Source organism: Psittacula echo (assembly GCF_963264785.1).
Source record: "Psittacula echo genome assembly, chromosome: 15".
NCBI classification, from domain to species: domain Eukaryota; kingdom Metazoa; phylum Chordata; class Aves; order Psittaciformes; family Psittacidae; genus Psittacula; species Psittacula echo.
This window is the reverse complement of record NC_137751.1, coordinates 6,843,920-6,870,151: the sequence shown is the minus strand read 5'-3', so window position 1 is coordinate 6,870,151 and position 26,232 is coordinate 6,843,920. Positions and strand designations below refer to the sequence as shown.

At 47.7% G+C, this 26,232-nt stretch overlaps 1 protein-coding gene across 2 annotated transcripts in view; it reads left to right on the top strand.

Annotated features, from left to right (window-relative positions):
* Positions 1-4,755: 4,755 nt before the first annotated feature.
* SSH2 (slingshot protein phosphatase 2) overlaps positions 4,756-26,232 on the top strand; it is a 52,352-nt gene continuing 30,875 nt past the window's right edge. For both annotated transcript variants that reach the window (XR_013958079.1, XM_080630190.1), the window contains exons 1-2: positions 4,756-4,884; positions 23,063-23,166. Coding sequence is in view for 1 of the 2 variants with exons in the window: in XM_080630190.1 (XP_080486316.1) it covers positions 4,829-4,884; positions 23,063-23,166 (160 nt within the window). In the remaining variant the exon portion in view is untranslated. The remainder of the gene's footprint in view (positions 4,885-23,062; positions 23,167-26,232) is intronic.

Genomic DNA, 26,232 nt, shown 5'->3' with positions numbered 1-26,232 from the left:
CTCTTTTTGAACTAGATATGGGCTCCTTTCTAATTGCTTTGTTAAATTTCCCTTACTGTGTGTAATAACGCTGGTGTATCTCCGTGCTGCCTTGGTGGGTGGTAAGCCTCTCACTCACTGGGGAAGCTTTGTTTCTTTCCTATGTCTCATTCTGCCCTGCATGCATTGGCTTGCTTATGATCCCTGCTACTGAAGAGGCTTCATGTTTTCCTGATAAATTGGACTACATAATGCAGAAGGCTTTGTCTCCCATGCTAACAATGGCCAAAAGACTCTTGACAGAGCAACTTCTCTCTCTGTGGTGGGGAGGGAGCAGTAGAAGATGAGCATAGGAGGTGGTGCTCTCAATGTTGCTCCCTACCTGTTCACAGTGTAAGGCTCTCCCCAGATGAGTCATCTGTGTGGAGTCTTAATCCACTCACACTCATCTGTAGACTTCATTATGTCCTCACAGCAAGGGGATGAATTAACTGACCTCCCATGAAAACAAAAGCAGGGCCATCAGATCCGTTGACCCTCAACCAGCTCGAGTGTGGCACCATATTCTTCCAAGCTACCTTTTAGGACTGTTTTTCCCCCATAAGACCTGATGCTGAGACAGCTGCCTTTGTGGGGAAGCACTGAGTACAGCTGCTGATGAGAAAAACAAAGCAATTGCCCCCCCTCTGCATATGGAAATGAACTTGCTGCCTCTGCTCTCTCTGGCAATGCCTGTGCAAGACTCCAGTGCTTGGAGCAGCGACATGTTGTTTTCCAGAGTCTGGAATTTGTCATAAATGACACGGGAAACAGCTGCCCAGCAGTGAAGAACAACCTTTCCATGTGCACAGTGAAGGTGGCTGGGCAGGCACTGCTGTAGCTCATCGCTCCGTGGGGAGAGGATGCGATGGTGCTGAGGGGGAGGTTTGTTGTTAGAGCAGCTTCACAAGTTGTTCTCATCATGCCCTGAAAACATAAGTCCAGGTTGTGCATCGCTTTATCTGTTACACTGGTACTAATGGATCGAGGCCAAAATTCCTACGCCTGACAACCTCCCACTGTTCACTTTACCTTGAACATGACTAACGTTACAGCTGTAGTGCCTTCCACAGGTTTAACCCGCTGTGTTGGAGGAAGAGAGGAATATTCCTTGCTTCAGTACCTGGACTTCAGTCCAAAGACACTTAAAATAATACCCAACCCTTCATACCCACTGGAGTAAGTTTCTAGAGGGACTATGGCAATCTATCATCTTCATTAGGGCTCTTCAAAAGGAGAGAACTGAGAGGACCAGAGAAAGTCTTGCTGGCAGATAGGTTCTGAAATGAAAAGAAGTCACCGGGCCCCAGTGTAGGGTAAGAATTGAACATGCCTAATAAGACAATCACTGCTCTGGATTTAATCATCTTGGCACATGAGCACACACTCAGCAAACCCCTGTGGGATAGGAGTGGGTGGAATGAGGTGACACCCACACCTTTCTGTAGTCTGACAAGAAGCAGCAATTCCGCCTTAAGCTGTTGATCTTGGATGGAAGCATCAGTTTGATTAATGTCCTCTTTGCACAAGGGCTATGTGCACTGACAGGACTATGTCCAGCTGAAAGCGTGCTTTCTGCAAGTGTGAAATCTGTGCATGCTAATGCAAAACCTGGCTTCATGTGTTTTTACTGGTGATCTGTGTGCAGAGGCCTCAGCTGTACGAGGAGGATCCCGTTTGCAAGCTGCAAGCCCTCTGTAGGACACAGAATTACTCTATTGCATCATTGCAAGATCAAAACATGTTAAAATGGGTAAGGACATTAAGGCAGCTGAATAAACCATCTATTTTACTTATCACTGTTTCATATTATTCTCTGTGAGGGTGCTGAGGCGCTGGCACAGGGTGCCCAGAGAAGCTGCGGCTGCCCCATATCTGGCAGTGTTCAAGGCCAGGTTGGACACAGGGGCTTGGAGCAAGCTGCTCTAGTGGAAGGTGTCCCTGCCTGTGGCAGGGGTTGGAACTGGATGAGCTTTAAGGTCCCTTCCAGGCCAAACCATTAAGTGATTTTCAGCCTTATTGTTTGCCAGACAGAACACTGCAAGTCAATACAAGACATTTGTACATGCATGTTTCCCCTCTATGCCCTTAGGCTTCTCTCCAGAGGTGGCTCTGGTGCGCATTTTGTCTGTTCCCTGTTCCTGAATACCTGGCTGGATGTCCTGAGCACTCTTTGCCATAGGTCTTTTCCACTTTGCTTCCGTAACTGGTTCTAGCTGCCGGAGTAGCCGGCTTAGTTAGTGTTGCAAAGGTTTGGGGATGGGTATTTTTACAGTCTGCCTTGCACAATGTATGGAACTGCAGTTTATTAGTTTGTATAGTGTTCAAAGGTTAAATGAAATCCTGCTGCCCAACAAGGGTCGCGTTGTGCTGAGCGCAGACGTGGTGTTGTTTACCACTTGCAGCATGGCCCTGCTAATCCTGTGACCTCCTGTGGAGCACAAAATGCCGACTGAAACGCGGACAGGCAGTGCCTGTCCCCTGCAGCAAAGGGTAATTCCGTGCACTGGGCTGGGAAGCACAGGACAGCCCAGACAGGCTGACTTGCGTCTTGTCATAGGGTGATTAACGGCTGCGCTCACATGCTCCATGGCAGCACGGTGATGATTTAGACTGCTACCTGTCATCGCTGCGATTTGGTGCACTTTAAATTCTTCATGTGTTTGTCCCAGCAGTGCACCTGCTTCCAGCAAGTAGCAGCTTCTTGCTGTCTTGTGACCTGCTGCCTTCAACTTCATCTTGTTGGGCATCCCCTCGAAGCCCTTTCTTCCCACTTGCTCCTGCACACTGAGAGATCAGGTTGTGGGGTCAGTACTTGTGCTCAGGTCTAAATGTAGGATGTGGCTTTGGCAAAGAAATGAGGGTGTTTCTTAATCCTGATTTTAAAAAGCAGGATGTGAAAATAACACAGGCTATACCAATGGGAACTGAAACGCTTGTCTGTAATGTGTACCCTATGTACCCTGAAGGCAGTGTCGGTCTTAGGCTGGTATTGCAATCTTTATGGCAAGAAAACCACGTTCAAATACTTCTTATTAGATCAGATTTCCATGTATGAACTTAATCAAGAATTTCCTACTCCTGTTTTCTAAAGGTTCAGAAAGAAAAAAGCTGGAATATTCTATCATTGTTTGGTCTCCTGGCATATGGACATGCAGTGCATGGTTGTATTAATCCAGGACTAATTCATTTACAAATCTATTATCCATATGTTATGAGTAGCTGCTTTGAGAGTATTGCTTGTAGTTAATCACTGCACTTGTTTTGAGCAGTTTTTAAGGGCTTGCCTTTGTAATGTTAGTTGCATGTTAAGAAATCTTGATGTCTCTGTGTTTAGTCTTCTACAGTGCTTGAATAAAGCCCTTAAGTTATTAATTGAATAGAAGTTCTGGGTTTGTTTTTCAGTCTGCGAATGTGTGGTATGTGTTACTACTGAAGATGAGGTTCTTGCCAGTCCCTTGACCTCTGGAGGGTTTGAGTTATCCTCATTTTTCCATTGCTTCTTGCACTGACTTCATTTCTGCCTCAGAAAATGATTTTTTTTGGCACTGCAGCAAGTTGGCACTGCATTTTCTTTACAGCTGTGAGGAACCATTACCAGAGATGTATTCCTGGCTTAGATTCCTTGACATTGCTTAAATTAATGCAACCAAGCCATGTTCTAGCAAAACCTGCAGAATCACAGATCCCACACTGCTTTGTCCTTCTCTCTGTGAGTCCCCGATGGCTGAGACCTTTCAGACAATACTTCTTCCTAGTATCTAATCTCAGTCTCCCCTCTGTCAGATTAAAGCCATTAATTAGTTAGTAATAGTGTTTAAATTTACATCGTCCGCTGCTATCTCGCTGGAGCTGGGCATGTGCCATCCACATCAGGCAATGTAAGAGCAGTGTATTATTCGCATCCCTCCTAGCTGTGATGTCCTATGTTCCTATGGGAAACACTGAGCAAGCTTCTGAGGTTCCTGGGCTGTTTTTCCATTGCTTGCTGGGCGCCAGGGCTGGAGAATGCAGATCTGGAACAGGCAGTTACTGCCTTGGGGTTGTCCTGTGTGCAGGGCTGGATGGGGCAGGCTCTGACATTAAATAAAACTCTGCTTAACAGTTTCCGTTGTGCTGTAACATCTGAATTCCTCTCTGCAGTGGAAAACTCAGCTCCTTGCACTGCAATTCCCAGCAGCCAGAGGACAGGATTTTTGTTCTAAGGAACTTTCTTTCTTCCTTTTCTCGGGAGAGACGGTGGAGCTAAAGATGAAACAGCACCGAAAGGCTTCTCCTTTGGCAGAAATGAGTTGTCACATCTCTGCATAGGAAAATTATTGCCAAGAACTAGTCCCTTCCCCCTGTCTCCTGCAGGAGAGACATTAACATCGGTTCCTGAGCACCCGAGTTGTCACTGCCTGCTTTTTGCATGAAAGAATCTTTTGATGTGCTGCTTCAACCCTCGTTTCAGTTTTGGGGCCTGGATGTAGGGGGGAAAGGGAATAATAAAAGTAATTAATAATAATAATGATAAAATAACGTTAAAACACCACCAAACCCCATGCACGGGATTTCCCGTCCCGTTTCCCATTCCCCTTCCCTCTCCCTCACCCTCCCACGGGAATCACCGGTCAAACCCCGGTCCCGGACCGACTGGGACCGAGCGTCCACGTGCGGCCGGAGGGCGGGGCTGTGGGCGGGGCTTGAGGAAGCCCCGCCCCGTTTCCGGGCCCGCTCTTGCGCACTGTGGGGGGGGGGGGCGCGGGCAGAGAGGAGCGGCGGGTCCCGATGCCGCGGGGTAGTGCGGCCGCTCCCGCGGGCAGCCGCGATGATCCCGTACTTCTCTGACAACGCCGTGATCTCCCAGGGCGCCATCGCTCAGCTGTGAGTACCGGCAGGGACCGCTGATCGCATCGCTCCTCCCGGCTGCCCGGGCTCCGAACGGGTCCCTCTCACCGGGTGGACCGGGCGGCTGCGCGGACCGGACTGCGCTTTCCCCGCTCTCGGTCGCTGGCTCCGCCGCGGGTTCCCTCCGTGCAAACTTTCCCCGTGGCAGCGGAGCCGGCACCGCACCCGGGAGGCGGCCGGAGGGAGCGGGGCTGCGGCTTCTCCTATGCCGCTTCTCTGCCGCTGTTTTTTGGGGGGGGTTTGGCCTTACAACAGCTTTGGGTCCCAGCTGAGCACTTCCATAAGCATCGCTCAGGGGAAGCCGGCGCTGCTCGTCCTCTCGCCGTGCCCCCGGTTCCGTGCCCGGTGCGGAGCTGCAGCGCTCTCCTCTCTCCGCCGCCGGGCTGTGCCGTGCTAGCGAGGTGCGAGCCTCCCGTGGCCGCGTCCCTTGTTCCTCTTTCGGGCTTTAAGCAGAGCTTAGCCCGTATTTGATTTCTTGGGAGCTGCGGCGTCGAGGTGGGTGTTTTCAGTCGATGCCATAGGGGCAGGACTGAGGTCTCACACTCGGGAGCTGCAGGTCAGGAGGGGGACACGTGAACTAATGCCAGTTTTTAAGTCCTGTCAGTCTTTGGGCAGCTCTAAAGTGCCGTGTGAGTGACTGTGCCCACATTAAGCTGCTGGAAGGCTCAGGCTGTCCCGCTGCCACCCCCCTTTGAAATGCAGATACAAATAATCATTTAATTTATAGACGATTAACAGCGACTGCCCGAGTTGTGGGGCTGAGCTGGAAGGATTAAGAGGGAAATGGGTGCTATGGGGTGGTAGATAAGGGGTTTAGAGAGCGTAGTTCCTGCAGTAAAGCCATGTTTGATATTCCTTTAAAAAAGCCAATGGCTGTTTTATCTTTTGGAAACATCATGAAAGGCTTCAAGATAGTAGGATAAAAGGCTGGGTCCCACCTGCAACTGGGTTCTTGCTGCAAAACGCTCCTGCTAGAAATGGAGCTGCCTCACACGAGGCATATCTATACGAGACATATCTGCTTTAGTAGATATTCGTGCTTATGTTCATATGGAAGTAAGTCCCTGGACTCTGTGGCCTCGTGTTTGAGTGCTGGCAGTCCCTCCTGTAGCTGGTAATCAGTTTAGTTCAGTCTCTCTGAGCTTTTCATGCTCAGCCCAAAATACTTAGCAATTTTTTCCCCTCCTGGTGTTGCCTGTAAATATTACAGCTTTCCTCGGGGTTCCTGATAAAAGAGTGATACACCTGACCTGTTCTGTTGAAGCAGGGATGCAGGTGGGATATGGGAAGCAGCAATAGTCCTGGAATTGTGGCAAAACCCCAACCTACCATAGGCTGAAACATTTCCTTACAGCTCACCATGATTTACCAGGTTCTGTTAGGTAGCTGGGTAACAACTTAAGTGCTTTTAAGATGTTTGTTCTATACTCTGCTCAAACACTTAACCCACAGCTTGAGCCTGCACGGAAAGGGATCAAAGGAAGAGGAAATGCTGCTTGTCTCTGCACTCCCATCACATGTTGCCCTGCAGGGTTGTATCTAGTAGTAGTTTAAATGGCTGCTTGGTTGGAAGGACCACCCTTTCCTTTTCTGGGGAGAGAGATAACCCAGTTATCAGAGGAGCTTACGCTGTCCTTTGCCTCCTGGAAGGGAAGATTAATAAGCATGAGAAGGACAGAGCTTTTGGCCTGCACATGAATGTTCACACAAGGCTGAGTGCTGGATTAACGTCTGATAGTGTTCTCAATCAGGACAGTGCTGTGGCTTTCAGGCTGGCATAATGAAGACCTGTTTAAAGTTTATACACCTAATTACAACTTCACAAAGGCTGATTAATATTGAGTGTCCTTATTTCATTGTGGGCAAGACCTAAAAATCCACATTTGGGTGTTTTGCTGGGCTAAAAATGTGTTCTCTGTGGAGCGGGAAGGGCAGTGGTGACCCCAGTGTTATCAGAAACTTCTGTTTCAGTGTATTCTTTAGTAGATGTATTTGGCTAATCAGCTCTGACTTTCAGAGATCAGCAGAAATTGCTCTTGTGTTGACGCTTTTAGTCAGTAATGTAGTCAGCTGCTCTGGGTCGAATTCATTTCAGGTTCACAAGGATTCAAATAGTGTCCGAGAGACTTGTGTTGATCAGAAATGCTCCAATTTTGTAGCTGCACCTCATTCCAGAAAGTCTTGCTGCTCTCATTGACCCTAGTGGGAATTCTGCTGATTGACCAGGGGTTTTCTATGTCTAGAATGCAAACTACACTTTGGTCAGTTAAAACTCTAAGGCAGCTGATGGAAAGATAGAAAGAAAAAAGCTCAACTTCAGCCATTTTGCAAATTCCAACCCATTTTTACCAGAAGAAACCTGGAAAAATTGCCATAGATCCATTTTTCCTGCCTGCAGTTGCTTCCTCTACTTTTGGCCAAGGTTTAGGTACCTAATTCATTGTTGGTGCCCCTGTAGTGTTTTTTTCCACATCCCTGTGATAATGCCAAATTCCTCTGTCACTCCGTTTTCCTCTTTATCTGGGTAGCAAAATGGGATAATCCAGTGATTAGGGGGCTCAGCTGGGATTCAGGAAGACCCAGCTCTGGCTCCCTGCTGCACCTCATCCTTCCTGTGTGACCATGGCAAAGTCCCACCAGGCTGGTGTTCGTCAAGGGTGTGGGGTCCAGAGGTACAGATGTTGCTCAGCCTTTCCTTTTAACCTGAGAATTAACCTCCTGCCTTTAGTGCCCGCATCCTCTGGGTGGGTTTGTGCATTTTTTATGTGTTTAAATTCTTTTCTCTCTGCTTCCTTTCTGCAAAGCAGCAGCGAGAGCCCTCCCTGGGCTCACGTGGAGCACATGTTAATGCTGTTTACTACTTCATCGTCCAACAGTTTGGGGCCAGATGTGTCTAAGACTGTGAATAAGCTTGCTCCTTTCCATGGTTCTCGTATTTGCTTCCTACTGGTCTGTTTTCTATTATAAGATGTTAACTAATAGGGTTTTTTGTAAGTATTTTAAACTATGGAAGGGGGGGAAAGAAAGTAGGAGCTGGAATAGATAAGTTCAGTGTTGTGGGTATTTGGAGCTCTTAAAAAGTAAAGCCAACAAGTTAAACGCTGTTATTTTCAGCAGAAGGTTAAAGGTAGGCACACAGTGCTCTGGCGGACTTGGCTGTTGCTCTTTCGCACACTCGGTTTTCTTTTAAGTGACAAAGTGTGGTGTGAAGAAACCACACACTTCACGTAAGAGGAAGTCGCAGGCTGTGCAGGTAATCACAAACTCCACTAAACTACACCACGGGGTGGTTCGAGCTCATTGTGCTGCCTCCTGCTTGCTGCAGCTGGTCTTTGTGCCCAGCCTGCCTTGCCCCTTGTCCTCTCCCACCCCTTTCATTCACCCTTGTCATGCAGCCAAGGCTTTTATGGAGGAAATTTCATGACCGTCTCATTCTAAATTGTGCAAAGTCAGGAGCTTTAGGTGCTGTTGCTATTGTTTGGAGAGCTGCTTATTTATTTATTTATTGAATGGGAAACCTTACTACATTGTCTTTTATCTGCTCACAATGTTATTGTAGCCAAAAACCTTGACCGTGCAGCAATTAGACCGCAGTCCTCCGAGCAGCGTGTTATTGGAAATCTTTAATTGCCTTCGTGCCATTGTAAGTGCTGTAGCTCTGAGCATTTCACCATTGTGCTGAGAGTCTGGGATACTTAAGAGCTGATGAGGAGGTTCTTTGAAACAGCTGCTCAGAAGGCTGGAAGAGCAGCAGGGTGATTCCAGTTACTGCTCTCGGCTCCAGCTGAAGTTGCTGAGGGTCGCTCTGGTTGGAGGTGCTTGAGATACGGAAACCAGTTGATGAGCTCTTCATCTCTGGTAGGATCAGTACGGACTGCAGCAGTTCTGTTTTCCATTTTATTGTGCATTATGTTCCTTGTATGAGTGCAGAAGATGGCTTCATACTCCATCAAGGACGCAATGGGAATGTGCAGGCAGGGGAACCTGACCCCTTACCCTTCCTGCCCACCGCTCCGTGCAGCTGAGCTCACCGTGCACAGTGGATGGGCTTCCTGTTGACGGAGCAGAGTCATAGGGGACTTCTCATGTTTTTTAGTACTTTTCTAGTTGCAATAACACAAAATGTGATGCATAAAAGGCCTCTTCATACCCACTGATGATGAAAAGCTTCATGCAAATAAGCAGTGGTAACTGGGTAAGAGTAGTATGCTGTGTGCTCCAGAGTTGATCATTAACTGAGCCAGGGCTGTATTGTTCATAACTACTTTTCCTGTTTGGCTTTTCCTTTTATTCCCCTGGAAGCTATGGGTATTTGTCTCACCGATCCTTCCTGGTAGGGGGTTGGAAGAGAGACAGAGATGGTTATCAGACATAAAATCAAAACTCAAGCAGCAAACCAGTGTTTCAAGGACAAACCCCCCCACCACCACTCATTTTAAGCAGTGTTTTATTTAGGAAGCCTGGACTGCCAAGTCCATGTTTTAAAAGGCTGTGAATGGTCCAGTCTGTGTTGTCCTGAAACTTCTGCAGATGTTGCTGTCTCTGGAAATGCTTGGGATTTTTCTTCAGACTACAAAGCAGAACGTCCTGGGTGACATTATCAGCAGAAAAGAACCTTTTGAGGCCAGTGAGTGGGGTTTTCTTTCTGCAGGCCTGCACTTCCTTGTACCTTTATCATGGAGCCCCTGGCTAAAACATTGCTGCATTGTTTTCTAAACAACTTCAGGCTAAATCTCTTGAAATGCTGCTTCTAACCAGTGTTTGTGGGGTCAGAGAGAGTTGAAGATTCTGCATCCCATCCTGCAATAGGCTCTGAAGAGTTGCTGCCTCTTGTGCATTGCTCTGACAAATGGCGCTTAAATTATCAGCCTGTATGGGCTTATAACTAGTTCAGCAAATATTTTTCTCCCCAGTGTAATGGATGTAATGTGTACAGAGCAAAGCTGCAACTGGAGTTTCCAGCTGTGGTGTTTCACAGCAGCTGGCTGAAGCCTCTACTTCCACAAACACATGGAGTAAAACTCACTCCTGTCCTTCTGAATGGGTGTGCTGAAGTACTCAGAATACATCCTTTTGATTTGTGTGTGCACCTGGGCCAACGCTTGAATTCCATGGCTTGGGAAGTAACGGGAAGCTGGCAATAGTTATTCTGCAGCCACTTATTGCTGTGTAGGATTAACCGAGTGTTTCATGACAGAGAAGCTTTCTGGTTCAAGGACATCAGCCCACAGATGAGGGAGGCTGAGGAGAATAATGCTTAAATACCTACAACAAATCTGGAGAGGGACTTTTTATGAGGGGATGTAGTAGTAGGAAAGAGGGAATGGCTTTATCCAGCCCATGAGATCCTGGTGTAGGGTTCGCACTTCTTGGCATCAGCAGCTTTTCAGATTTGGGTATTTCTAGGGTATATTAAGGCCACAGGCTCCTCAGTGCATTTTCCTGCTTATCCAGTACTTATCTGGCCATCGTCCACATTGTATTTAGCCCTTTGGGGTCTCTGGGTTTATTTGTAATAAGCCATTTAAGAACTACACTTTTCCTCAAAACACCTTTGTTACAAGTAGGTTAAACCCACAGGCTGCTGAACCAGAAACCATTTACTCCTTGCTTTTAAACAAGTGATCTTTGTCACTCAGTTGTGAAGTCCTTAGTTTATTCACACGCTTCTCACAATGGCTTAATGAGGTCCATATTGTCTCACCAGCCCAGGTTTTCTCCTCCTGGTGATCTCAGTAACTCCACAGCTCTGGGTTTCACTCACACTCTATTAAACTTCCAGCTTCCCACTGGAAAAGTGCAGATTTGTTCCATCTGGATTTTGTGGTACAGCTCTCATGGAGGCACAGAGATGAATCGGGGTAAGTTCAGCCCTGGGTCCAGTGTTGTCCAGGGTGGGCTGAGACCCCTGCAGAGAGCTGTCGAGATAAGTTGAGCTTAGACTTAACCGGTGTTATGGGGGATGATGAACTTTGCTGTATTTCCTGGCTCCCTGTGCTTCGGTTTGCCAGCATGAAGAGAATGAATTTGGCCATCTGAGTCTCTTATTGCCCTGCAGCTTAGGGTGTCCCAATGGGATGCTTTGGAGTGGGCTGTTACCTGTGCCTTGGCTCAACCACCTCCAGCTCTGCGAGTGGTGCCGATGGAAAGGCACAAGCAGCCGTATTCCAGGCATATTTCTGTGTTTCTTGAGAGGCTCCAACCAGGTGGGACTGGAGGAGGCTCATTTTGATAAGCAAATGATAAATTTACCTCCGTTAGGACATAATTTAAGGAAGAATCTCAGTTGCGCAAAGGTACAGATGGGAAAAACCACCATTACTCTTACTTTTGGCCTCTAAAACGTAGCCTGTCTTCTGCTTGCTTTCTGCAGCTCGATTCTGGATTAAAATGAACCCAGAATTGGTTTTTGTCTTCTTTGTTTTCTTTAAGCCTGTGTGGTGGTGTGTGAAGAGTTTGTCACTGCCTTTGTTGTTGTTATTGTTAAGGTTGGCTGTTTGTTTTTTCTTCCCCCCTTTATTTGCTTTAAAGAAGAGATGGAGAAATCACAAAACAAATGCAGAGTGGAACAGCCGCATTCCTCTGTGTTGCAAAGAGGGAAAGCCAGTTCCTCTAAATAAAAACAAGTCATTTGTCAGCACCGTTTCTGGCCCTCCTGTTGGTTTGCCACGGGGAGAAAGTTGTAAGAAAGCAAACGGAGGAATATTCATGTGCCTCCCTAACCAGGAGGATAAACACCCATCGCAGAGCTATGTGAGGACACGTTCAGTGTTGGAGCAGGGCCGGTGGGGATTGTGAAGCCAGGGTAGGTGGTCACGTGCAGGAGCCTGTGCTTGAGACCAGCATCTGCTCAGCAGGACATAAAGGAGATAGGGCAGGACACAGAACCACAGAATGGTTTAGGTTGGAAGGGAGCTTAAAACTCATCCAGTTCCAACCCCTTCCACTAGAGCAGGTTGCTCCAAGCCCCTGTGTCCAACCTGGCCTTGAACACTGCCAGGGATGGGGCAGCCACAGCTTCTCTGGGCACCCTGTGCCAGCGCCTCAGCACCCCACAGGGAAGAGCTTCTGCCTAAGAGCTCATCTCAGTCTCCCCTCTGTCCTGTCCCTACAGGCCCTTGTCCAAAGCCCCTCTCCAGGTTTCTTGTAGCCCCTTTAGGCACTGGAAGCTGCTCTAAGGGACATCACCAGGTTTTCCTGCGCAGTCACCAGAGGAAAGCCTTGACACTGACTTTTTTTGTCCTTAGCTCCTTCAAGAACATCATGAAATGTTCTACGAGAGGCTCTCTAGCTTGAAATTAAGCAAATATCTATTCTTGAGCCTTTTTAAAAGCCGTTTAAGAGCCTTTTCCCTAACGTACACTCTGTTCTTGTTAGAGGCTTCTCGGGATCTGTGATACACTGCAGTGTTTAGTATTCCACTGGTTTTTCTGCTTTAATGTGTGGTTTTTCAAGGGGGTTGCATGCTTTTAGGAAATACGAAGACCTGAGTTAACCACTGAAAATTGGCTGCCAAACTGCTTAAAGTGCTAATTCTGGTGAAATTTAGCACCTGACTTTTGCAGGGAGAAACACATCTGGAATCTCTACTCTTCTGAATGCAAACTCTTGTAAAATAAAACTTTATTTAATGTATTTCCAGTTTGAGTCTTAGTCAGCAAATCTTTGCAGGGTTTTTGTGTAGAGTTAGAAACTCCTTGTATGCTTTTTGAAGTTAGGCATTGACATCTTTAGCTGAAAGTCACATTAAGGTGCTAAGAGACTATGTTAATTTGCAGCTGTACTGAGGAGTCAGGATTGAAAAACTGCAGGGTAATGCTTCAGGATGATGCACCTTGCTGTGTTACCTTTTTCTGTGAGCAGATATGAAGAATGGATGGTTCAAATGGTGCTTCTTCCCCACTTAAAGTGTCTGTATAAAAACATTGCAGTTCTTAGGAGCAGTTTGAAGAAGTTCACTTGCTACTTAGAAATATCCCAGTTCCTTTCTCCTCTTGGGCTGTCCTTCATTTCAGCCTTTCACTCGGGAGATGCAGCGGTGATGTTAGACATCCCACAGCCCGTCAGCTTCTGTTGGAGATACTGTATGGTGAGTGATTAATGGAAATTATTTCAGGAATAAAGGACTCCTGGTAAGCTGATCCCTATTCAGAGCACCAAAAGAAAAAGCAGAGTCACAAGGGATGTTGTCTCCAGGAAGAACTTGGTATATCTGCAGGCGGAAGAGTTGGATTGGAAAGTGGTGCTGAGTCTGCATATTGAAATGAATCATAATTATATCTCAGGGTCTGATTTGGGGAGCTTTTCCTGATGGCTCCGGAGACTGATGTCACTTACACCAGCAAAATGTTGAGTGCTGTCCTTGGCTCCTGCTGGGGTCCGTGTTGTACCAGGACACAGCAGCGTGTCACCCATCTGCTGGGAGCAGAGTGTCTTCGAAGGCTGAGCTACCCCATTCCCTGTGGTGCTGGGTCAGTTAACCCAAAGTGATGCCGTATTTCTACTCTGGTTTGCAGCTTTCCATTGAATCTGAAGTTTGTGTTAACCCTGCTTATGCTGAAGACTGTCCTTTTAAGTGTTGCCTTGGGTTGAAGAAAGGACCAGACTCCAAGAAACTATTCCAGCTATGTTTAAGTTGTTATTTACAGCCACATTAAAAAGTTTGTATTCCGTTAATTGTGGCTTTGCCCTTCCATAAAATGAAGTCCCTGGTGTATTTGCAAGGGTGAGCAGATCAATAACCTGCTTATGGGCTGCATCAGCACAATAGGTAAAGCTCTCTGTGACTTCCAATTTCAGATCAAAACCCTATTGAAAGAAACCTGGCACGTGGCTGTTCTCTCTGAAATAGTTCACAAACCGCCTCGCGCTGCTGGTTACCGCTGACTGTCCTTTTTGCTAATCTAAAGGGACAGTCAGTCCTAAACTGATTTTACTGTTTCTGCTGGAAACTGTCATTTAGGGATCAAATAGCCCTCGTGCACGGGGAGGATGCAATAAGAATGAGAGAAAATTGAAAGTGCTGAGTGCTGCAGAAGTTAAAATACTGAACAAATAACTTCCTTCTATTTTTTTACAAGTTCAATCCAACAGCCTCTTGATGATTTTTTGATGCTTTTGGTAAACAAGCATCTGCTTCTTTTTAGCTCAGAGGAAAAGGCTTATTAATTCAGCGTTGATTTCTTTGTGTAGAGACAGAGTGGTCCTTGTTTTGGTGCTCTATTTACAGGGGTCTGCTAATGTATTTACTGAGGGCAGGACACGGGGCTGCGACCCGAGCCAGGCTGCTTCCCCGGTGTCATTCCTCCATCCCATGCCTTGCTCCGGGCTGTCAGGGTGGCTGCAGAGCCAAGTCCTGGCATGGTGCTGCTTCACAAGCCAGCAGGACCTCCGCTCCCCTGCTGGCCACAGCCACACTCAGTGCTGGCCACCTCCACCGTAACCAGCTACAGAAGCGATGGAGCGATGTCCTCCTCGAGCTGCCTGCATCCAGGCTGTGCTGCTCTGCTCCTCCCAAGCCTACAAGGTTGGGCTTGTCCCTGGGGGAGCCATGGGTGCTGGGGAAGGTGTTGGATGCTCTGCTTTGAGCGGGTGCCAGGGTGTCCTGCTCAGACTGTCCCCATCTTGGGTAGATGGCCAGTGCTGGCAGTGATTCAGGCAAGCTGGAGATCTCCTTCCATCTTTAAAGTGCTGGGCATACTTTGGCTAAATATAGGTGCCCCCAGACTTGGCTGCTGCGGGGAGGGACAGTATGGTGACCTTAGTGTGTCTGCTGTGACTTGTGTTACAGTCGTATTTAAAGCAGAGGGGTCCTTGTGTGGTGCTGCCGGGCAGCCAAACATGGTCAGGTGTGACAGCCATGAATCCTGCACGTGCAGGGAGATGGGAGTGAAAATCAGTCAGAAAATACCCTCTCTTAAACATAGTGGGGAGACAGCTTCCAGGCTTGCTGGTTGTGAACCAGCTGCCCGAGGAGGTGTCAGCTCTTTTTTAAGGTCTAAAGAGAAGTGTGCTGTGTATGAAGGCCACGCTTTCCAGCTCTGGTGGCAGAGGAGATCATTGTGTGGTTTAAAGCTGATCAGCATGGACTGTGCTAATTCCGAGAGGAAAAACAAGATAAGTATGTGTCAGTCAGAGCTGTGCTTTCTGAAGATAACTAATCTGAAAGCTCTTTGTTGTTGTTGTTGTTCTGATCCTTGATGTGATCGGATTCTCCTATGAAGTTTCCTCATGTTCAAAGTGTTTTTAAGAATATGTTTGTGACAGCATTTTGTTCATACCACAGCAGCTGGATCATTTGGGACAGTTGGAGCTGGTAGGAGTGTGGCACGTGGTGGTGAAACATTGCAGAATGCTCCCTGGGGTATAACTGTCCTGCTCCATGAACCCCATGGTATGCATTAAAGTCCATGGATGTTTAAACAGTATATAGCACTAGAAGAATGTCGCATAGGGATTTAATCTGGGAATGTCTTGACTTGGAGACCTGGAAGCCTTTGGGGACTATCATGTAAAACAAATTCCTTTCACGGTCTCGCTTCCGGTCTGGGTCTCTTGCTTAAAAAAGTGCAAAGAATCAGATTTCTTCTGTAAACACCCAGCGCTGGATTCCTCAATAAGCATCCTAATTGTGTTCGCTGCCCCCTTTCTAGCACTGGAAGTGCTATGCTCAGGCTGTATTAGAAATGATTTGGTGCGTATCTTCAGTCTCGAGTTCAAGCACACAGAGCTCTGTTTGCACGACTTGTTTTACTGCTGCTTTTTGGAGTATCCTTATTTCTCTCTAGTTGGATTCTCTAAAGCCACCATGGGGGTTGACTATGGGCCACCCAGTATATGGCTTGTTGGGACTCCCTTAGCGCTGTGTAGCCAAGTAGTGATCAGTAGAGGTTTCTGCTCTTTGGGAAATGAGTGCATTTCAGTGTGTGATAGCTCTGTTCTTCATCGCTGCGGTGAACCATAGTCTGTGCCCAAGTTTATATTCATTGAAATGAAGGACTACCTGGTGATCGGTGCTGCAGTGGGATGTCCCACCCTGTCCTGTGCTTCAGTGGTGGCAGCAGCGTTACAACTGGGTGCATCTTGCACCCATGAGCTGCTCAGCCTTGGCGTGAGGATGATTGCTGCTCTGAGCCCGCTGACTGCTGGCCAGAGGCGATGCCGATGGGCTCAGCAGTGAGGTGACACACACAGGGTTGTCAGTGCGTTACTGCACGAGCACATGGTCAGCAGCAGCCCTGGGAAACGTAATACGGTGGAGTCAGGAGCCAGCATGGGCATGGATGGGTGGGAAAGCAACGCTGAGCTCACAGCATTGGCTCTGCCAGGGGCTGCTGAGGAGGCAGCCGGTGCCTGTGTGAGGTGTCTGCCTGCACTGCCTTTGGTTTAGGGGTTTGTATGGTTTTGAACTGGTTAATTCATAGACCACGGGTATGTGAAAGGAACAGGAAACCCTCATGGGCTTGACTTCTGTCAGAAATGATGTCTTCTTCAGGAGTCCAGCCTGGTTTCCTGTGCCTGGAACAAATACATCCCAGCCCTGCCTGCAATGGAATATGTGTGATAGGAGTCTGAAGGTCATCTTGCTGCTGCAAAGCAGGGCTTGGGGCACCCGGAGGCAGAGGAATGCTGCAGGTGGTTGTGGTTGTTGTGGGCACAGCACAGACCCGATGCAGCTGCGTGGGATGAGAACGTTGGCTGCAAACAGCAGCTGTGATTGCTCCCCTTGCTGCCAGCAAGGCTGCTCAGCACAGAGCTGTCATCTTCTGTGCTGTCTCCAAAGGATGCCACTGCTCTCAGCGGTGTATCCAGGCTGCCCTGAGTCTCAAGCTTGCAAAATGGTTTCTGGAGCTCAACTCAAATGATCCTGGTGGCACAAGGGCACTGATTTTTCCAGTAGTGGGCTTGGCTTACAGACCATTAACTCAGTAAGGTATTGAGTGGGTGTTTCCCTGCAGCCTTGTTGGATGACCTGAGGCTGGTTAGATCCCATCTCTGAAACCTTGTCTGTGAGTGTGGTTGCTTTGTGCATCTGAAGCAGTTGCTTTTCACTTGCAGACACAACCATGCTCATCACTGCTCCCTTTTGCAAGTTATACCCTCTCTGAATGGACCATAACTTCTCACTTGGGGCAAGTAAAAGCAGTGCCTTTTGAGTTCAGATTCATGCCCATCATCCTTTGGGCACCTTCTAGCAAAACTGTGACTTTTCCTTGTTCTAGCTCAGCTTCAGCAGATGCCCGTATTGGAGACCAGAGCAAAGGAAAAGACAACTTGGCCACAGTGAGAAGGGAGATAAGTTACTACAAGTGAGTTCCCATTGCAGAGCTTCCTGCGATGATGCCTCTCTGTGTCACTGTGGCTGAATTACCCCTGCAGCGAGCCCCACCTTGGAGCAGAGGAAGTGCCTGTAGACAGTTCCTTTGAAAGAGAAGAAAAAGGCACAAGTGCAGATGTTGCTGAAAACCCGGTTTACGTCAAGCAGCCGAGAGGGAGCGGTTCCCACGCTCTGTTTGTTTTTCTCCTCGCGCTGTTTCTTAAGTTGCAGAAGTGCAGAGCGGTGAGAGGTGGCCTTTGCTGCAGAACCACTTCCCCTTTCTCTCCCTGCCCTCAGTGTTGTCACCTCTGTTGACAGTGTTACAGAGCCCTTTTCGGTAAGTCAGGGCCCTTGTTTTGCTCTGCACTGGGTTTGTTTCTATTTTGGGTATCGGAGAGCCTAGACTTGTCTGTGAGTGCTGCCAGCTGACCCTGCTGATACAGCTGTCAGTGCAGAGCAATCCTGAGTTATCCTTGCCTTTTCCATTTCCATGGTGTTGTGGTGGCTTTTTTGCTTATTGGGTTTTGGTGATTTTATTAGTGACTGGTACTACATTGCTTTGCACAGCCCTGAGATCTGGTCTCAGTGTGAAGAGAACGGGGTGGGTTCATCACTCGCCTAGGAGCAAAGGCTTAACCTGGAAGCCGAACATTGCTCTCCTCTATAGTGTTCATGAATACTGTTGGCAGTTATTAAACCAGGTGCTTTAAAAAGTAAGTAAAGGAAATACGGGTGTTGTTTATTGAAAAACAGCCTACTTTGAAGGTATAAGAGGTAGATGCTTCCCTGGGGAGGGATGCTGAAGTGTGTGATGCTCTCATCTGGTGGTTTGATGGAGGAACACCTTTGGCTGCCAGGCTACACATACTTGGAATCACAGAATCCCAGACTGGTTTGGGTTGGAAGGGACCTTAAAGCTCATCCAGTCCCAACCTCTGCCACAGGCAGGGACACCTTCCACTGGAGCAGCTTGCTCCAAGCCCCTGTGTCCAACCTGGCCTTGAACACTGCCAGGGATGGGGCAGCCACAGCTTCTCTGGGCACCCTGGGCCAGCGCCTCAGCACCCTCACAGGGTGCCTAAGAGCTCCCCGTCTGGCTATGGTCTCCCCTTCAGGAGCCTTCTCTTCTCCAGGCTGACCCAGCCCAGCTCTCTCAGCCTGGCTCCAGAGCAGAGCTGCTCCAGCCCTCACAGCATCTCCATGGCCTTCTCTGACCTTGCTCCGACAGCTCCATGTCCCTCTTGTGTTGTCCAGCTGTATACCCAGCCACCATTGCACCCTTTGCTTGGTGCTGATGATGCATTGGCCAGGACTTTTCTTGTGGCCAGGTAAAGTGAGGGGGGTGCTGGTGGATCAGGGGTGATGCCATGCATGGGGCCTGCTGTAGAGGAAAGGAAACAGCCAGTTTGGGAGGGGGAGCAGGAACAGGGAGGGAAGAGCCTTGAGATGCTGAGGAAAGCAGCAGGCTGCTTGGCCTGCCCTCCTGTAACTTTTTCCACAGCGAGCTGCCGCTGGAATTGCTGCTCTTGCAGGGTGAGTCCTGGTGTGTGCTGCAGGAGTTGCTCTGTGTCCCCGGCTGCCCTCGCTCCACAGCCTTACAATGAGCTCAGGATTGACGCCTGCTCCTCCTGCCAGCACTTCGAGTTTCGTCTTTTCCTCGGTTTCGTGTTTTGCAGCCTGTGGATTGAAGGAGGATGCTAGAGCTGAGCTGGCAGCAGCAGAGGTGTGCACTGGGATGAGATCCCCAGCGCTGTAGTACAGATGTCTGCATTGACACCTCCCTTTTTCAGAGCTTGGAATGCTTAATGCTCCCAGTTAGTCAAAAACTTGCATCATTCCTTACTCTTAGACTTGGCTGCCTGCTTTCAATCAGTGTTTCTGCATTCTTTTATTTGCCTTTGGTCTAACTGGGTACTGGAGGGAAAGGGTATGTCCTGAAGATGAGCTGGGAACTTGAAGCCCTTCTTTGTGATGCATAGTCCTGATGGGCAGCTTCTTGTGTTTGCAGAGCTTGCACTGGGTGGTGGCTGTGTCCCAAGAGATGCCCGTTAGGAAAAAAAAGGCTTTCTGCTCAGGAGTTGGAAGCCTTCGTGTTTACTGCGCAATGCTCTTGTCATGGGGAGCTACAGATGGAGCCTGGCTTGGTGTTGGAATCCCAGCACGGCTTCCCAGTGCTGAGCTGTAGCACGCTGACTGTTAGGATGCTGCCTCGGAGCACTTTTCTGCAGGGCTGACCTGAGGCTGACAGAGAAATTATGTTTGTATTTCTGTACATAATGCACGTACTGGACTTCAAATATCAAGTACCTTGAAATCTTCATTTCCCTTGTCCCATCGCTTTCCCATCTCCCCCTTTCCTCTAAGGATGAGGAAGAAAGGGACAGGAGGATGTGATTTCCCTGCAGTACCTGTGTTGCTGCCGTGCGTGCTGTGGGCACAGCTGGTGAGGAGGTTTGTTCCTCACCATGTTACCCATTCCTGTGCCCTGGGGGATGTGGAAAAAGGACTTCTCCTGCTGAGCCTCCCAGGGATGTGCCAGCTCTGTCAGTTGTGCTACTTGGCAAGCACCCGGTTAAGGGCTTGGCTGGACAGGACAGAGCCTGTTGTAAAGGAGCTGCTGCAATGAGTAAGTCGAGCCGGCTGAAAAGTCATCCTCAGGCTCACAATAACTAAATTAAGTGTTTATTAGAATAAAACATTGCCAGAAGCTGTTCAGGTGCCTCTTTGCTTTCCTCGCTGTGCTTCTAAAAGGTGGTTTTCTCTCCTTCCTTTGTGAAATAGAAATTCATTATTCTGAGGGTGGTGAGGTGCTGGCACAGGTTGGACACAGGGGCTTGGAGCAACCTGCTCTAGTGGAAGGTGTCCCTGCCCATAGCAGGGGGTTGGAACTGGATGAGCTTTAAGGTCCCTTCAACCCAAACCAGTCTGTAATTCACTGGTAGTTATCATTAGAGCTGTTTGGACTTCCCTATAAACTTCTTGCCTTTCCTCCCAAGATTTTCTTTACTGCTGCAATCTCAGAGCAAGGGCTTGGTTGTGTGTTTGTGTGCTATGGGGCTTTCTTTGCTAGGGCGCTGTGCTGGATACTGACGTGTGTTGTGTGTCCGGTGTTAGGATTTTGTGGCAGGTGATGCCAAGAGCACTGATGCCATGCCCTCATCTGCACAGTGAGTGTCCCCAGAGCTGTACTTGCAGGACGAGGTTGTTGTCTCCACCAATAGGCTCTCTTTCCAGTGGTGCTGATGACCATCTCCTGCACTCGCTCCTGCCCTGCCAGCCTGACCTCCCTGCTTTACCAGAACATTCTTCAGTTGTTCTGACCCTTTGTATAGAGTATTACATTTCTTTTCCCTAGTCTTACGCCAAGTAAACTTACTGCTTGTGGTTAATGGCCCAGAAGGTGGATTCCTGGAAGGATGTACCTGATGTACTTCTTAAGTTCTGCCTATTCCTCCTTTCCAGGTAGATAGCTCATAGCAGAGTGCTGGTGATAAGAGAAAGTGATGGAAGTGAAAAGATTTTTGCCCTCCCAGCCCTCTAGCTACGTGCTGCTTTATCCGCTGAAAATAGTTGCTAATTCAGCCTTCTGGAGGAACCTCAGGCACAGGATAAAGCATTGCTGATGCTAGGTGTTGGCTTTGCTGATAAAATGGACTATATGAAAGCTGGCTGTGACTGCTGGATGCTTTCTCCTCCTGTGCCTCTGTGGTGAGATTGTGAAGGGAGGAGGAGGAGAGGATGTCTTCTCATTCTTCCCCTATCAATTGTCTTGTCTCCTGGTGAGGCTCAGCAAAGCACGGTCTTTTTTGCCCCACTCCATCATGGGGGCTAGTCTGAAAGCAGGAGTGTTTTTCTTTAGGACATCAAGCACTCTTGAATCAAAACACGGTCAAGCTAAGTGAGGGAGAAAGATTTCTTTCTTTCTTTATACCTGTATTAAGTTAGCAGCTTCAAGATAACTCAGTGTTTCCCTACTTCAGACTGTGTAACCTGAGAGCTTTCAGAGGTTCTGTTTGTCACCAAAAGCTGGAAAGGCTCAGTCAAAATTCATTACATGAGAAAGCTCTGAGGAAACATCAGTGCTCAGTGTGCCCAATTAACCTAATCTGCTTTGGTTTTAACTCCAGTATCGGCAAAGATCCCGGATCCATTTCAATTTGGGATGAGAGATATTTTTTCCTTTCAGCATTTGGGTTTTGTTGAAGCATCCAGTGCGTGTTTGATGTCTGGTTTAATTTTAGGAAGTAGTCCTGGGAGCAACCCTGTCAGTAAGGGGGAGTGCTCAGGTTATAACTGTGCAGTCAAAACATTGGGATGTGCTACAGGCTTGAAAAAGAAGATCCTTCTGAGTGTATCTGCTGTCGGAGCTCAGAGAATCTGATGGTTTTCTATCCCCACCAGCAAAGTGGAGAGGTGCCCACAGATGTGCTTTATGGTAGGGAGAAATCCACCTTTAACACAAGCTTTTATGATTCTTATACCTATCAAAATATATTTGGCAAAGCCTACTTCTAAAGCAACCAACCGCAAACCATGGAGCCAGGAGATCCCAGGCTCATGCCATGCTGTGTCCTACTTCCTGGTCACGTTTGGTTTCTCTGTGGTGTCTTCAGTCATGCTTAGGTGTGTGCCTGCCTTTGGGCAGCTACTGAATCATGTCCCTGGAGTAGGAGGCTGGCAGGCAGCCTTGGCTTATGCTGCAGAGCAGAAGTAGCTGTGGAGGGTGGTGACTGGGCATATCCTAGCGTTCACCTGCCTTTTGCAACAGGGAATTTGTCCAAATACATGGATGGTTTTTTACTCCAGTGTTACCATTTCCCAGTCCTCATCCCTTAAAGGAAGGGAGTAAATAATCACATCTGGTATTTGTTTAAGCAGAGAAAGGAACTAAGAAGTTCCTAGTCTCTTGTGCAGTTGAAGAGGACAAGCTAATGTCTTTCTCGAGGCACAGAGCTGCTGGGGTGCACGATGCCAGGGACTCTCCCATCCTGTCTTATCTTCATCAGCCATCCTGTTGACTATAGAGTTGTTTCTGGCTTTCTTCAAAGCCTGTATGACTATTTTACCAATTCTGAGAAAAGCAGGAACCTTTAACTGTGCAACAGGGTGGTTTAATATAGTGTGCCCTGCTTTTTCCATGTGTCACAGCATCTCTTAAGAAAACTACTGAAGAGGTGCTTAAAATATCAGCTCTTCCACAGGACTTGAGAACTCTCTATTGTCCCTTTCCCCAAACCTCTCCTCATGTGACTTCAGAAAGGGCAAACTCAAGGCAGTAAATGATTTCTGAATTCAACAGCATTGCAGCTTTGCTTTTAATGTATAAGTTTTTGAGTCAATTATCATATGACTCAGTGGTTTCCTGATGTCTTAAGCCCTTACAGACACTAGTTTTGGCTAACTGCTGAAGGGAGCCATTTGTTTCTGGAGGGCATCAGCTACACCTGAACCCCAAAGCACAGGGTTAACAGAGTCCATAATTACAGAGGTGCGTGGGCTTGCTGCATGAATCGCCCTTTAGAAATGTGGAGCTCTCATCTTGACTTTCAAATCGAAAATATAGCCACAGGTTAATCCCCTCTGCCTGCTCAGATTCCACGTCTGCAGGCAGAGTGGCACCAGGAGCATGTTCTGCTTTTCAATGTTACTCTGTTCCTGTTGTTCTCAGTTATGCTTTGAATGTTTGCAGTGCTTACATGGGGGGGAGTTCTTTACCAACAAAGTAATTCAGTGGAAATCACTTCCTTGCAAAAGAACCTTGAACCTTTCTTGTTCTGTTGCTTTTAGGGGCAATAGAGAGTTTTCCTTATTCACTGTTTCACTTATTCACTCTTGCAGCATCAGCGAAAGCTTCCTCACTGTGAAAGGTGCAGCTCTCTTCCTACCCCGAGGAAATGGGTCGTCCACTCCCAGGATCAGTCACAGGCGCAACAAGCATGCAGGTAATGTGCTGGATGTGATGGCTGAGGCTTGTCTGCTCACTCTTGTGTCCAAGTTTACCTTTCTTGAGTTCACTCCCACCAAATAACACACATTTCTGTTTGCATCAGAGGTGTCTGTACCTGCCACTCTCAAGACTGTGAGGTTTAATGCTGATAGAAAAAAAGGCTTCAGTACTCTCTTGTTTATGCTACAAAACCAAACGAATGGGTGGCATCAGGGTAGCAGTTGTGTTCTCAACTCTCCATGATGTCAACTGCCCCCCAAAATATCATCCTATAACTTCTGTATGAGAGAGAGGCTCGAGGATTGCCATCGAAACCTTCATGAGTTACACTGGGAAACCTGAGGTTGTGATATGGGATGAGTAATGGTTCTTCCTGATCTGAAAGTAACAGGTAATGATGGAGGAAAAGGAGGAGACTTACCTCTACGTAGTGGTGAGGAAACCTGAGCAAAGTCAGTGTGACATCTCAGGCATGTGAGCAGAGTGAATAATATGGAGCCAGTCATAATCCCACCCCCTTTATCTGCTGAAAGTTTGATTTGTGTTTTTGCTTTGACTGGAAAGTCAGTCTGAGTAATGAAACTCAAACATCTCAGGGTAGGTTGTTGTTCGTTGTGTGTATGGTGCTTATTCACTGGTGATGTTCTACAGGGATCAGATAATGTGGGGGTTTTCCCTTCCATTGAACAATTGGGAAAAATAAGCCCAACACTGAGACCTTCACACTTCTGCATAGGGGAAAGAGACAGAAACGGAGCCTGGAGTCAACTTTCTTTGCCAACAAGCGACCATCAAAAGGGGATTTGGTTTGGTTCCAGGTGTAGATTTCTTTGTACTTTGATACCATGAGGCTGTCATCGAGCTCTGCATCCAGGAGAGTTACCTGGTCCACTTCAAAGTCTGTTTACAAACTTCTTAATAAAAAGAATTCAAAGCAAAGGCAGTTAATGACGTACTTCCACTCAGACACAGTGTGAGCAGTGCCCAAATTGCTTTGAGTGAGATGCATTACCAGGTGTCAAAGGAAAATAAATTGTTCCGAAACTTAATTTAAAGCTGGCTTTTCTGATTGAGACTAAAGTGAAATTGTTGTGAAAGCAGAATCAGCAGTGTTAAAAGTTTATCTTGACCTGTCTTGGGTTTTAATCTCTCCAAAGTCCTCTGCATCACTGAAGCACAGGTCTCCAGCTGGCAATTGCTGTCTTGGCTTCATCTTGCAGAGGAGACCTGCTGGGTGGTTTTCCCTATGAACAAGGCAAGGCAATGAAAACAGCTTTTGAGTCTCTCTTGTTGCCTCATCTGCTTACTACTGCTGAGTTGCATGAGGTCTGGAAGCCTTGGTGGGAAGGAGTTTCTTGTCTAATCAGCCCAGAGCTCTTAAAAGCCAGGTTGCCAAGAAAGCAAATCTGGTGTGTCGTAATTGCTTCCAGCAAGATGTTTTGTATTGAAGAGGGTGGCTTGCCTAAGGGGTGGGATTTTTGTTCTTAGAAGACTCCTTTTATTGCTGTCTCTTCAATTTATGTGGTGAGATTTCATGTCCCTTCCTCAGTTTCCCTGCATGTCAAGTGGTGTGAATGGTACCGTATTTCTTTAATGGTGCATGGCGATTTCACTCAAGAGGGACCTTTGTATGAGAGGGTGCATCACCTTCCTCTTCTGAGAACCTCTGCAATGTACAGTACATGCCAGCAGACCAAGGCACCGAGCAATCAGTGTTTCACCTTCCTGAGCGTAACATCTGTGCCACCGAAATTAAACAGTGATGTATTGAGAGTGGCTGTGCTGTGAGGTGACCCGGCTGTTGGCAGAGAGCTGGCACAGTGTGTGGCAACTGGCTCCTTTCTTGGGCTCCGATAATCCATGCTCAGCTTTCATTCCCATGTGTGTGTGTCGTGACTTATCTCTGGCACACAAAATTAGAAGGGGGGTAGAGAGCGGACATAACTTTCCAGTATGGAATTGCTGCCTATGGATGCAATAGTGTTTCAAGTGGCTATGAGAGCATTTTCTAGGAAGGCTGACTAACCTTCCTGACCTGCTGTTCCAATTCATCAGAGGTGCTAGAATCCAGCATAAAGAGTAAATGCATAACAGGAAATAATTAATGCTTACACCCATTTCTTTAATTGTATCATCTTCAGCATCACGAGTTGGCAAGTTGACTTGATGCGGTACCAGCTTAGTGGTACATGCTCCTCTTGCTTAGCTGTCCCGTGCTGTCTGGGCTATGTTCTGTGGGACTATGGCTTGCTTTTACACTCCAACAACACTGGAGGAGGCCAGAAAAGGATGTCACTTCCCTGGGGCTTTTGCTGTGTCTGGGATAGTGTAAATCACTTCTAAGAGCCCACCCTCCCTGATGCTTTGCACCTAGCCTGCCAGCTGAAGGAAACAAAAGCATCTGCTGGACAATGCGATAGGAAGCAGCAGTCTTGTCATGAATGCCAGCAAAGCCGACAGCTCTTCATAGGACAGGATGTGATATTTTTGTGCTGATTCTGGCATGTTAAAACTTTTCCTTTGCTTTTTCTTAATCCAGGAAGTTTACAAACTGCCTTGTGTGGTTGGGGCTGAAAATGCCTGCAAGTCAACTAAAGCTGGCCAAGGAAGCATTTTCCAGCTCCCTAGCTCCCAAGGCTGGCAGGGCAGGCTGGGGAACAGGGAGGAATGCAATGAACTTTCTCAGGCTCCTTGCCTGAGCCTTGCAGAAAAGGTTGTGTTAGAATTTCCTCTTTTTCCGAAGTATTGAGATAATCCAGTAGTCTCTGTGGTGTTTTTTAAACTCTGGAAACTTCAGCTCCTAAACTGGTTCCTGATGTTGGATTACTGGCAGCAATAGGTGGGAACTCTGACGCCTTGGGAAGGGAAAAACTGAGGTGAGGCAACTTTCGTTTTAAGCTGCCTAAGATGTGAATGTCTCATGAGTCAAATACTTACTGAGCTCTTCCAGGCTGCCAGGCAGGAGGTGCCACCTGAAGCAGAGAGACCTTTGCCTGTTGAGACAACAGGCAGTTGCATCTGAAACTTGATGGAATGAGCAGCACTGGTAGGATTTTGCATT